The sequence below is a fragment of the Gracilinanus agilis genome, chromosome 2 (genome assembly GCF_016433145.1).
Source record: "Gracilinanus agilis isolate LMUSP501 chromosome 2, AgileGrace, whole genome shotgun sequence".
NCBI lineage: Eukaryota > Metazoa > Chordata > Mammalia > Didelphimorphia > Didelphidae > Gracilinanus > Gracilinanus agilis.
In genome coordinates, this window is record NC_058131.1 from 715,653,052 (window position 1) to 715,667,639 (window position 14,588).

General features: G+C 36.8%; 1 protein-coding gene across 1 annotated transcript in view; it reads left to right on the forward strand.

Annotated features, from left to right (window-relative positions):
* PCDH15 (protocadherin related 15) overlaps positions 1–12,409 on the forward strand; it is a 660,961-nt gene extending 648,552 nt beyond the window's left edge. The window contains exons 31-32 of the mRNA XM_044660331.1: positions 9,697–9,805; positions 11,489–12,409. Coding sequence (XP_044516266.1) covers positions 9,697–9,805; positions 11,489–12,409 — 1,030 coding nt within the window. The remainder of the gene's footprint in view (positions 1–9,696; positions 9,806–11,488) is intronic.
* The last annotated feature ends 2,179 nt before the right edge of the window (positions 12,410–14,588 follow it).

The window sequence follows — 14,588 nt, forward strand, 5'->3', positions numbered from 1 at the left end:
AGGAGGTTACTTTAATCGAAGCAAAGGAGAAAATATTTGGCATTTTGGAAAGAGTTTAATTGATAGATCATAATGACTAATTACAGAAAATAAATGAAAAACCATGATTCTCTTCGAAAAGTCTCTCTAATGATTCATTCATTCAGGCCATTCTTTATGAAGCAACTACTATGTGCATCTTACACAATCTATGCCATTTTTTCTTTTTATAAAAATAATAATTTTCCTTTTATGAATTTGACCACCATCAACAAATACAAATTCACAAAGAGAAAAAAGAAGATTGTATGTGAAATGGTAAACTTATTTTTATAGCTATTTTTAAACCTAATGTGAAATTTTAAAAGTTAATAAAATTGTCCCATGTCTTTCTATGCCCCCTTCTGACCTTTCTATGCTTTCTCTTGTGTATTTTTGTCATTTGTAGCTTCTCTTTCTTTTTTCCCATTTCCTTCACTTCCTCATGACTTATTTTCATCTTCATAGCCACTGTGTAACAAAGTACAGATAAGCAAAACAAATCAACATTTCAGCCATGTCTGAAAATATATTTCTCATTCTTCACTGTTGGTCTGTCTCCTATCTTCCTAGAGATAAGAGGGATATGTCATCATTAATTGTCTAAAGTCAGGAGCACTCCCTGTGTTGAATAGAGTTCTGAAGTAGTCTCTCTATATTTTATTTTGGTCATTACCTAAATATTTCTCTTGGTTCTGTTTATTTAACCCTATATCAGTTCATATAAATCTTCTCAAATTTCTCTTAATATTTCCTTTTCCCAAAGACTGACCTACCAGATTTTCAAATTAATGAGATTAGAAAATGACAGTCAGAACACTCTTATAAGCATTTCTATTCACTGTCTACCTTAATTTTTTTTTATCCAGAACCTTCAGGTTAAATTTTAGATTCTTTAACATTACCATATTTTTCCTTCTCTTTTTTGTTCTTTCATTGAAAAACTTCAATAGGAGTTTTTGTTTCCAGCTGTTCAGACGCATGATAAAATTTGTTATTTGGAAGATTCAAAGAAGATATTTTTTTCATAATTGTGTAAACCTTTTATGAAAAAGCATCTGAATCTTCCCAACATGAAACAGTATTCTCTTGATAATGGAATCCTTTGCTCCTTTACTAGTTCTACCATTTTTTATAATAATCCTGAGCAAAAAATATATGAAATAAAAAAGGATCATTTTCTTTATGTTTGTGATCTGCCTCACATCAGCATATCACCATTTTGAATGGAGCTCATAGCCCATAAATAATATATATTATATATAAATCTTGTATAATTTCCCTTTACACTAAAAGCATATTTCTATTTTTTTGTTGTTGTTTTACTTTTTGTAGCTAGTGTTTAAAGAACAAAGAAATAAATGCTAAAAACCCTCCTTGATGGAAGACTGGAGACTCCAAAGGCCCTGTAGTTTGTTAAATTCTTATGTCAATTTTTTTTAATTTTAAAATCTATTCATCATCACCTAAAAAACTGCCTCATCAATTTCATCACTCTATTATGTTATTCCACATATTGGTCCAGTACATATCCACTGAATGCCTGACCAGAGACACTTAAAAGTGGGTAATGAATCCGTTAATGAACAATACAAAGAATGTGTCTTTGAATCTAATTTTAGATTGTTGATTACTTCATAATGATGTAGTTCTTAATAGATGTCAGGGCATCTGATGATTGTATATCTACGCTTCAAACTAAAAGTGGACTATTTTTAACAGATATGGTACAAAGTAAATAATTTGCAAACAGAGAGTTTGCATCAGAAATGACTCTATTATATTAAGGATTATCATGGAAGTTTCAGCTGAAAGTTAATAAATCTTGTTGAAAATGTCTAGACCATTCGAAAACTTCCTACCCTTAACTATATCACATTTGTTTCAGCTGGATTTGTTTTTTTTTAAATTTTTGAGAAGCAATAAAATGGTACATAAAAAATAGAACTGCACACATGTACTGAAGATATATGCTTCTTTTATATAAATTAATTGTTCATGAAAATAATTACCAATGAGAGATGACTATGTAACAATTTTTTCTTGGAAAAAAAATTAACTTCTTTGGTTAGATATTTCACCAAACACACCTCATAAGTTTTTTAATTGCTTTATAGAGGCACAATTATTACACATACACACATATACACACATACACACACACACCTATTTTGGGGGAATTTTCATTTAAAAGAGATAAATGAAATGTATTGAGACAGTTTCTGTATTGTTGAAGTCTTTCAAAGGTTTATGATCCCTATAAGTATTGGCAAAGTTGCATGAACAGTCAGCAATGCGCAATGTAGGTCTATTTCCAATACTAAATGGCATTGATGATAGGATTAAGCAAACATTCTTGCTATCAGTTTTAATCTACACTGTTGTGACCACTCTAGATCAATTAAGATGAATGGACTTGCTTGTCTTTCTCAAGCCTCTCAACTTTCTGTTTCCACCGAGATTGCCGGGAGGGATAAATGAACCCAAATGGGATGTAACTCAAGTATGCTTTGGAAAGTCACACATCATCTTCTGGCAATAAATCTTCATTTCAGTTGTTCATTACTTTCCTATCACATGGACAACTGTGATCATTTACCTCTTTTAATCAACTCTGTGTGTAGAATATTAATGGTGAAGCTTTACAGATGGTGACACTAAAGAATGAAAGCAGCCCATCATGCCATGTTTTGTTTTTGGTTTTGCTTTTTTCAAATGTAATTAAAAGGTTCCTCTGGCTTGCTGTCTGGGAGCTTGTTTAAGCTTTATATTACATTAAACATAAAGCTTTTCTGTCTTATTAAATGCCCCACCTGGCATTAATCCTGAAACTGACACTGGGAGATATTTATATGTATGTATGTATGTATGTGTATATGTGTGTCTGTAGCTATGTGTGTATACACATGCAGGCACATATAATTGTGCATACATTGCATGTATGGTTCTTGACTGTATGTATACACATGTATATTAGCACATATACATGTATGTCTATGTATATATATGTACTTTTCCATAATTATATAGGTTTTTAATTAGGAAAATTGAATAGAAAACTCTGGGGGAGATATTTAATTTTAAAACTCTTTCACATTCCTCCAATATGAAAAAATATCTATTCCACAAATTTCCCTTCTATAATCCCTAAAGCCATCCCATAACAAAAATAGAGGCAAAGTACTTATTTGAAATTATTTGAAACTGACCACAAGGGAATCAACATTAGTCACCCTAAAAGAAGACCCAGATTATCAAAGGTACCTAAACTCAAACTGTGTTGTGTATGTTATTTTGCTTTTAGCTTCTTTGTTGTCATTGTTATTTAACAAGTCAACCAAAAAGACTGGGAAAATGATGAAATATCTCTTTTTACCAGTAACACTGCTTGCAGAAATTATCTTCACATATTAATAAGGCCCAGAGTGCTATTTAACCTGCAATATTAATTTCTATTTCTTTGATTCCTCCTTGAAGAAAATAATAAGTATCAGAGGTAAGGACCTGCCTACAAAAAGACATCCAAAGCTTATTTAAACAATATAAATACTAGGTCTTTCTGTTAATATGTCAATTGCTTATTTAAGCCATTCTGATGAATGTATAGCATGGAGCTCTAACTGCAAGAAATTACATTTCTTCTTGTCATTTTATATCACCGTTATTATTGTTTCCTCTCTCAGAATCATAGAATCTTAGAAATTAGATGATGGGTCATCCAATCTAAATGCCCTCTCAGTTCAAAGAATCCTCTAAGAGAATCCCTGAGAGATGGTCATTCAGTCTCTAAAATCCTGAGCAAAGATCTGATTCAGTCTCTTTTTTGGCAAACAGTAGACCCATTGTAGAACCTAGTGCTTTGGAAAATTCTTAAAGGGAATGAGGTTCATCAAATCAAAGAGAGATTTTTGAAAGAACTATCCAAGGCTCTCTGTCTTTCCTCTCTGTTTCTAGAAAACACAAAAACATGGCTAAGATCTTCCTCAGAGATACCTTTTCTCCCCAACACAGAAGGTTACCCAGTCTCCTTTAGTAACAAATTGATATTAGTCCTCATATTAAAAATGATTTGGGGATTGAGGAGAAGAGATAGTTATGCACTTAGGCTTGTATAAAATATTTTAATACCCCCAAAATCTCCCAGCTCATTAGATGGACTAATGGATCCCAAGGGATGGATTGGGAGCTACATCAATGCAGGGAATCCCCACATTGATAAGATCACAGACCCATAATTAAAGATTATTAGAGCATCCAACAAGTCTATTATTCACTTCCCAAGCTTTATCCTTTCTCACCCCAAAATTGATAGCAAATTTTGACATCGTGGCTTCATTGAAGTTGCATCTTCTCCCTCCCTTCCAAACTCTAATTAAGCACCATTCTAAGAAGTAATATCTTTCAGATTATACAAACCAATTGATTGCCTAAAAATGTGTGTTCATGAATCAGGATGCCTTTAACATCATTTCAGAAAGAAGATTCTAGAATCCCTCAGTGAATGACCAATTGCTATTCAATGGGTGGATAATCTCAGTGAGTTGGTCAAGTGTTTATTCAGTACCAATTATTTGCTAGGCACAGTGTGTTACACAACACACACCAAAGTATCTTTAGTAAAATGTTCAGGCTTAAAATGGTCCAAGAGCCAAACTATCGGGAAATCAAACTGATTTAACTCAGATTGCTGGGTTACATAGTTGATAATGATAAAGGATTTATCACTGACTCCTGGCTTCATAGGAGGACTTGAGTAAAAAGAGATCATAGATTCAGATCAGGAAGAGAGCTTAAGGCTCCTCTAGTTCAGCTGGTTCCCTTGACCCATGAGGAAATTGAAGCCTAAGAGAGCCAAGGTGAATGACCAAAAGTTACACATGTACAAAATGGCAGAAACAGAATTTGTACTCACAGTATTTTTTCTACCACACCAATGGATGGATGCTGTGATTTTACAAAACAAAACAAAACAAAACAAATATATATATACATATATATGCATCCTTTTTCATCAAAACTCTTGTCTCTCCCCTCTACAGACCTTTTATATTCATCCATCTCTACTAATTTCTGTTTTAGAAGATATAATCATGGAAAAATTCATATTGGTTATCACCTTTTCAAAATGGCTGTGGAAGCTATATGAGTGCAATTTCTTAGTTTGTTATAATCCAAAGAGGCAAATTCAGTTATCTGAGGCAGGAGATCTTTAAGAATTTGTGAATAACTTTCTCTCTATTTAAATGGTTCTCATTTATTGGACCTGGCCCTATTTCCAACAAAGATTCAGAGAATGAATGTGCCTTAATTGGGTCACTAAAATTCTTCCCCAAACTCACCTAAACCATATCACTATATAATCCTTTGCTTTCTAATCTTCCTTTTTGTGCCCTTTTCTAAATTAGTATATTGAGTCAATGAAAATCTGAGTGGAAAGTTGAGTGACCTACAATCTATCCAGCTTCAAGTGCCTTTAAAACTTCCTTTGTGCTCTCTATCAAGAGCCAAAGAGAAGGCTTTATAGATTCCTTACAAATTGTGTGAGACAATTTGGTGATTTAGTAAAGTACATAATTTGGAGGCAGGAAGAGCTGTCTTCACATCCTTCCTCAGATATTAGTTGAGTGGCCCTAGGCAAGTCACCTTACTAACCTGACTTGCCTAGAGCCATTCTCTAATAAGTTATAGATAATTACACACTCCATGCTTAGAGAGATATCTCACTCCATTAGATTCACAGAATTACTTGGTCTCTGCTCAACATTAATAGATCAGAAAATGAAGACTCAAAGGACCATCATTGTAATTTTAGACTTTATGAGAGCATATATGGTTTTCATTGTTGTTGTTCAGTCATTTCAGTCGTGTCTAATTCTGTGACATCATTTGGGTTTTCCTGACAAAAATAATGAATTAGATTGCCATTTCCTTCTCCAGCTAATTTGACAGATGAGGAAACTGAGGCCAACAGAGCGAAGTGACTTGGCCAGGACTATGTAACTAGTAAATGTCTGAGGCCATATTTTTTTTCTCAGGAAGAAAAATCTTTGTTATTTCAGATCTAGCTCTGAACCTACTTCTCCAACAAATATGATAGCCCCCCAAATTTTAAAGATTTTATTCATTATATATACAGTCAGTATATATGTGGGGTGGGGAGGGCATAGTAGATAAAGAACTAGGAAGACTCAGATCTAACCTTTGATAGCGCCTAGCTGTAAGATCCTGGGCATGATACTATGCTCTATTCTAGTCCCTGAAGCTACAAGTAGGAGAGAAGGTACTGGTGCTGCTTTGGAAGATGGAGCTTCCTTATCTGAGTTATCCCTGTATAAGTGAAAGTAAGGGGCCAGAAATATCACTCACCCCCAAGAAACTTACTTCTTAACTAACCTTTTTCTTCCTTCTCTGCAGCCTTAACTGATGGTTCTTGCTCTAACTATTTGCTATTTCTTTTTTTTCTGTTTTAATTTCATTGGCAGGGGTGGAAAGCTAAGGTCTTCTCCTTTTAGATAAGAGGTACCCAGTTACTTGTCTTTTTTTCAACTTACCTTTAAAATGAGTTCTGTGGCATAGAAGTCCTGCCTTTAATTGCACAATTGAGGTCCACCAGGGATAGCCCTATTGCTTGCTGACAGTTCAATTCCAAAACCAAATCACCTTTCCTCCTTTGAATTAAATTATGTTCTAGTTCTCTTTTCTTTCCACATTGGGAAAACAGCAAACTCCTACCTGAGACATTTGGAAAGGGTCAGAATGTAGAGAAAGTATGAGGATGTGATACAGAAGGGGAAAGGAGAGGTTTAAGCTCAGAAAATAGTTTTCCTCCTTCAGTTTCACCAAGGACTCGACCTGGAAACATCATCTGATGAGAGATTTAGAAATAGAAGAGACATCTGTTACCTATTGCTCAGATAATCACTTTATTATAGCAATAAGGAAACTGAGGGCCAATAGATGGAATTTATCTGCCCAAGATCATCCAGGTAGTAAGTGATTTGGGATTCAAACCCAAGACAATGAATCATTGAGTAAATGTAAGTGTGTGCTATGAGCTAGGCTCAGTGCTAGGCACCAAGCACACAAGACAACGCAACCAGGTACTCCAACTCTCAATCTCCCAAAGCTTGGTTTCCTGCTCTATTACACTGACCATCCCAAAACAAGGAGGCCTGAATGTCTAGGTCAGATGGGGTCAGTGGAATAGTTTCTTGTGAAAAGTCTTCTTCCTTTTTCTTTTCAGTTCAGACCATTTATTCCACTTATTTATTCCACACTGACTATAAGAGAACCTGGGCTCAGAGTTTCAAGCAAACCAGATATGAATAAGGTCAAGTCACCATCCCTTCCTAACCCTGACTAAGGAGGAACCCCTCAGACTTTGTGATCTAATTCGGCCATAGCTCTTCATCAAAATGTACGATTCTCGGATATTTTAGTTTGCCATTAATGACAAAAGTTGGCTGGGTCGAATTGAATTGAAACATTTAAACAATGAGAACAAATCATTTCATTGACCCAGATATCCAATACGACAGAGCTGGAGATTGGAGCTTTTATTAATCAGTCACTACATGATGCATTTAGGTAGGCAGAAAAGGTGGTGCTGTAGAGAGTAAAACACCGACTCTAAAGTTTTAAAGAAAAACCTGAGTTCAAATCCTACCTCTGACACTAACAACCCGTGTAACTTTGAACAAATGCCTTTCCCTCTTAGTGACTCACTTTTTTCATCTTTAAGTGTAGGGGTGGGACTAGATAGTCTCTGAGGTCCCTTATAGTTCAAAATCTAGGTTCCTATATTATTTTCTGTAATACTTCCTAAAGGCCTTTGGTGAAGAAGAATGAATAATCATTCACATTTATAGAGTTCTTCCACTTAAAATTCATTATAGCCCTGAGAGGAATACACCACAGGTATTGTCTATATTGTAATGATCAATAAACTCTGTCTTAAAGAGATCACAAGGATCACCCACAGTGATATAACTAACAAGTATCAGAGATAGAACTCACTCTCCAGGCTTCCTGACCGCAAGTACATCATTGCTTACATTTCTATAACCCTTTAATGTTTCTGAAACATTTTTCTCACAAGAACCCCATGAGTGAAGTCCCAAAGGAAGTAAAGTAATTATTACAATTCCCATAGGACAGATGAACAAACTGAGGCTCAGTGAGGGTGAGTAATTTCCAGGTCATAGAATAGACAATATTAGAGCCAGAATTCAAACTCAGTTTGCTAGGCTCTAACTCTAATGTTTGTTTATTAACTTAAAAAATACATCCTATTATCTTCCAATGAGTGAAAACTCACATTTCTAGGACCCTTCAGGTTATAAGAAGTCTATTCTCTGAGAAAAAGATAGAACATGTATTATCCATTCTCATTTTAAGAAATAGGACCCTGTCAGAGCACAAGCTGGAAGAAAGTGACTCAAAGACCAGTTTCCAGAGGTTCAGCTGTGTCTCTAAGCACAATATATCCTGGTTTCATTGCCTTAAATTAGACATTGTTAAGAGAAATTAATTCTTGATACCTGCCATTCCATGGAAAACAAAATCATCAAAAATCTGTTTCACTGGCTTCTTGGGAAAACTTCAGTGCTTCAATGAATCTATGATTTTTGCCAGTGTGGGGACTTCTTACACAGAGGCACAGGCCAAGTTTTCTGCAGCCTGCCATGTCACCTTTGAGAGTTTGTATGGTCAAAAAAGAAAGCTATTACCCTAAAGCCAACCCTGTGATGATTAAAGGAATCAATGAAAATTATTACCACGAGAGAGAGGGAGAGACAATGACAGAAAGACAGAGAGAGAAAAAAGGAAAGAGACACAGACAGATGGACAGAGAGAGCCTATCCACTTAAGTAAAGGAGTGATGGCCAGAGATGGTAAATTGATTTATAGGCTAGAATAATTAGCATGCACTTTCCTGAAGCAATGGCAATAATTTCCATTCGTATAATCAGTTATTCTGTAATGCATGTTAGTAGAAACAAGATCATACGATTAGAAGAGAACAGAAATCAACACACGAGTTTGATTCCTGAATTCACCACTTATCCTCTGGGTGAGACATTTAATATTTCATGAAAGTGAGTGAACCGTCAACAGATATTTTGAAGTGCCTGCTACATACCAGGTACAGTTATAGACTGGGATAGAAGAAAAACAATTTTTAAATTCTTGTTCTTAAGGAGTTTACATTTGAATAGAAAAAAACAAATACCTGTAAAATATACACCAATGTCAAATGAATAAACATAAATTATAGAAGGTAGAAAATACATTCTAGAATTGAGTGGCAAACATTTCTTTTAAAAAAAAGGCAATACCCACCTGTATACCTTTCACTATTGTGTGGAAAGTCATTTCTCAAAAGGGAGCCATTCAGACCATCAAGAACAATTATTGCAAATGGATGTTATGGAACGGTAAGTGGAAGTACATTATGCTTTAGAAATAGACTGATTTGTCAGAAGCACTTTAGCTAATTAGCAAACAAGAAGCTTTCTCGTCTTTCAAATTTCCCCAAAATATAGTTTTGAAACTGGCCATTGATATAATAATCCCTCACTGTGCCAGCCCTTTTGGAAAGCAGGAGGACAGAGGTCAGGTGTGCTAGATCAAGAGAAGGATGTGAAAGATGTTTAAAGTTGTAGATTTCTATTACAGGTATGAAATGCCCGAATATGGAAGTCGTCGCCGGCTACTGCCTCCTGCTGGTGAGGAGTATGGAGAAGTGGCAGGAGAAGCTGAAGAAGAATACTACCCAGAAGAGGAGGTAGGTCTACTCGTTTTTATCTCTGAGAGCCAACTCTTTTAGGATTACAGCATGTCTTTTTATTCTCTTTGACATCAGGAATTCTTGGTATGTTCCTATTTTTAGATGCTTCTCTCACCTAGCTTTCCTTTTTCCCAAGATCAGATGTTAATAGAATTGGCATCGGGTCTGAGCTTGAGATTTCACTAGTAAAGGGGAATTCCCAAATGATGCAAGTTTGATCAAAACAAATCAACTCCTTCTCTACAATTTATCATTAAATTAAATAAAGCTGCCCAGAGTACTGACAAGTTAAGTGACTTGCCCAGTGTGACCCAGTTAGTATGTATGAAAGGCAGGATTTGATCCTAGGCCAGGGGTCAGCAACGTATGGTTCTCGAACCATATCTGGCTCTTTTGAGGGCCAGATACGGCTCTTTCTGCAGGAGCCATAAAGTCCATTTTTTTTTTTCAGGCACTGTTACAGGAGCGCACTGTGAGCACTGGACGGCTCTCAAGAAATGACATTTTAAAAAATGTGGCGTTTATGGCTCTCACGGCCAAAAAGGTTGCCGACCCCTGTCCTAGGCCATCCTAACTCTAATCAGCTCAGAATCAATTATGTCATACTACCCTTCTGTTAAAGGAACATCCTACCTTTCCATTTCCCCAAATAACAGTTGGCCCATTATGCAAAATCTAAATGTTTGCTCTTAAAATAGATTATAATTTCTTTGAGAGCAAGGTCCATCTTCTGTCTTGCTCTGTGTCCCTAGCATTTAGCTCAATGGCAGCCACACGTGCCTAATTAACATTCATTGAATGACTAACCCAACAATTTTTTTAACCTACTCTTATGAGCCAGATACCCTGCTGGACAAAAACAAGGGAGTGGTATCTTTAAGGAACATATATTATGATCTATAAGGATTTGTCTTATGATATTATCTAATTTGACTTCCAGTGAGTCCTGTAATACATAAGGATGATCAAAGACTTCATAATAGTTTGGTGAAGGAATCCAGCCACATTTAGTGTAAACAGAACAAGTTATTTTGCTAGGCCCAAACTTTAGCTTACTTGGTTTTTGTTTTTTTATTTATTTTTAAGATTAAAACTTAATATGCTATCACATCAGTCAGATCCAGACTCAAGAACAAATATTCTGATAAGCAACTATGATGCTATTATCTCTTTTAGAATCCCCTAAGCTGATAGTTCTAGAGCTAGTAAAAAAAAAATCTGATACAACTTTTTCATTTTTACAAATGAGGAAACTGAGACTCTGGAAGGTTAATGAAGTGAACTCTAGTACCAACCAAGAACACCTACTTTCCTGAGAACTCTCTAAATAATGGATTGTAAACCTCTAGTCCATAAATATAATTCAGGGGGGTCTTTAAAATTGGAGAGGGGAAAATGCATCAATTTTTTCATTAAATTTTCATTGTAATTTAAAAAAATTATTCTGAAGAGGTATCCCTAGGCTTCATCAGCCTGACAAAATAGTCCATCACACATTAGGAACTCTTTAAAAGCCAGTGCAGGGAAGGATACTACCTTTCCTGTCTTCTTTCTCTAGAAACAGGTCTGTCTCTTGTATCAACATTTCACTGCTTGGATTCTTCCTTTCTTGACTTGTATGGGACAATTTTTCATCATAACCATCAATCCAATCACCAAACACATTTTCATAATTTTCAGGAAAGGAAACCTAAGAAACCCATACCAGAAGTTATAGAGCCTGGTGTGGAGGAGGTCGAGGTTGAGGTCCCTGTGATCATTGAGGGACCAACAGCAGCAGAGACTGCCCGTGTGGCATGGAAGAGAGCTAAGATATTCCCCATGATATATAAGAAAGTCTGTGAGTTGGCAGGAGAGGATGAAGAATGGCGGAGGGAGCTTGGCTTAGAAGACAGAGATTACCTGACCCTGCGACTGGAGCCAGATGAAGCTACAGAGAGCACTGTGGAATCGGAGTCCAGTGAGGAATCTAGTGAGTACAGTGACTACAGTGATGAATCTGAGTGGAGCACCTATGAGAGCACAACTTCTGAAGAGGAGTCAGAATCAGAGACCCCATCAGAAGTAGTGGAGAGCTCTACCCCTGAGTCCGAGTCGGAATCCACAGAATCAGAAGGTGAAAAGGCGAGGAAGAACATTGTGGTTGGCCGGAGGATAATTCCTCCAGAGGAATTGATCCCCAAACCTAAGAAACGCAGAAAGGAGTCATCGGAAGAGGAATCTGAGGAAGAGAAGATGGAAGAAGCAGAACCAACTGAAGGAGAAGAAAGTGAGCTCGCTGGACCTGAAGATACTACAGATGCAGAAGCGCAGGAACTAGAAGGTGGTAAAAGAACTGGATCAACAGAAGGAAGTAAGGCCAGCGGGGAAGAGTCCGAGTCCAGTGGTAGTAGGAGTAGCAGTAGTGAAGGCCAGATGGGGGCTGAAGGCTATGTCACACCCAATCCTCCAGGGAAGCCAAGAATACAGAGGGCCCCAGCAGCAGTAGAAGAGGGAGAAGAAGGCTCCTTGGCAGAGGGAGTAGAGGGCCCCCCAGCAGAGGGAGCAGAGGCCCCTCCAGCAAAAGGCAAAGAAGCCGAAGGTTACAACACAGCACTGTAAACCAGAACAGTAGGTGGAGTTTGCAGTGATGTGTGATTGTGTGCTGTGTGCCCTGTGTGCCCTCTGAAGTGACTCTTGAAGAGTAGTGACAGTGATACTAATCGCTTTTAAGACTAGAAGGACTCCCAAAAAAAAAAAACAAAAAAAACAACAACACAAATTGGTTGGTATGATGGGGAAATGATCATTAATAAACCAAAATACATCTCTTAAGTGACCAGTAGGTCATAATTTTCCAATGAGAAACCTACTTAAAAGCAATGCATCATGGTGCATTATCACTGATGCCCAGCATATTGAAGTTGATGGCATAAATATGTTGGTAGCCATAATCTCACCCCTTCCATTCTCGTGCATGATATTAGGAGTAGAGGCTATATTACGGCTTTTTGTTCTTTTCACAAAATTACTGTTTCCAATGAGCAATTATTATTCAACAGGATAAGGAGAGAACATATGTGTCCAATTCCAAAAATAATCGAATCATCTAAAAATGTCAAGAGCATTTTCAGAAAGCATTTGGCAGTGACATAAATTGTGGGCCATTTATTTTGAAAAAAGGGATAAGCCATGTTCAGAAGACTTTCTTATGCTTTGGGTAAAAATCAGAGATTTCTGATCATTGATATCAGGCCTAATTTCAATACTAAGTTGCACAGAGAATATATATTTTTCACTTAAATTACAGAATAGACTCCAAGCACATCGGTGGACTTTTGATTCCAAATGTGGCCAACTTCAGAGTGATTGGAGGGTTCTTGTTTTCTGAAAATGCCATTAAGTTGTTTACTTTTTATCTTTTTAAACCCTAATATCTTTTATATATATCCTTCTATATTAATTTTATTTGTTATAGGGCTAGGCAATGGGGGTTAAGTGACTTGCCCAGGGTCACACAGCTAGGAAGTGTCTGAGACTAGATTTGAACCTAGGACTGCCTATCTCTAGGCCTGGCTCTCAATCCACTGAGCCATCCAGCTGCCCCCAGTTGATTACTTTTTAAATGGATTCCATGGTAATGGACCCTTCTTACCCGTCTTTTCCAAGTATGGTCATATATGGGTTGGTAGGATTTAATCTGTGATTTAATTGGCACAGGGAAACCCCATGTAAATTCCTTATACCAGTCCAGGTCAGCATCTTCTCTACAACTTAAAGTCTTAGAATTAATATGTTAGTGTTAATATGGTAAGTGATTCACCCAGAGACACAAAGCTTTTATGTGAATTCAGCACTTCTTGACTGAGGTCAGCTCTCTAAGCACTATGCCAAAGTACAACACCAGGATCCATTGCCATTCAATTACTTTCAAAGGGTAAATCTTCTCTTAGGGAAGAGGAAGGGGTCTTCTTTTTGTCCATTTTGATACGTAATCATTTTCAGGTTGTGCAATAAGAACAAAGAATTGGTATGGATTTATTTTTCTCACAACTGTGTTGATAAAGCAATCAATAATGACAAGCAGCATTTCTTAAAGACCTACTATGTGTCAAGCATTGTACTAATCACTTAGAAATAGTAGCTCACTTATACTTAAAGCAACCCCGAGTGGTAGATTTTATTATTATCCCCATTTTACCGTTAAAAATATTGAGGCAAACAGAGATTGAGTGTCTTGCCCAGGGTCATACACATGTAAGTATCTGACATCAAATTTGAATTCAGGGCATCCTGACTGCAGGCCCACGGCTATACTCATTGTACCCCCTATTTGCATTTATTAAACAATAACTGCATACCAATTGCTGAGTATGCCTCAGAAGATATAAAAGCCCCAAACCCGAAGTTCTTGCCCTTAAGGATCTTACAATTCTATCAGAATATGTACATATATAATGAATTATTATGCTCACACATATAGACAGATATAGAAGAACTATTACCTGTGAGAATCAGGAACAGATCATGTGAGAAGAAGATGATGTTTCAACTGAATTTTGAAGAAGAGATGCTAAAGTTTGAGAGAGAGAAGAATGTAACCATGAGAAGATAATCTACCCATGGTAGCAAACCTATGGCACACATGCCAAAGGGGGCACTCAGAACCCTTTCTGTGGGCACTCCAGATCACCCCAGCACAGAGTTCACCAGAGTTCATTACTAGAAAGACATAGGGATGCAGGGCTGGGCTGTTCTCCTCTCCCTCTCCATGTGTATCTGTTCACCTGCCCCTCTAATG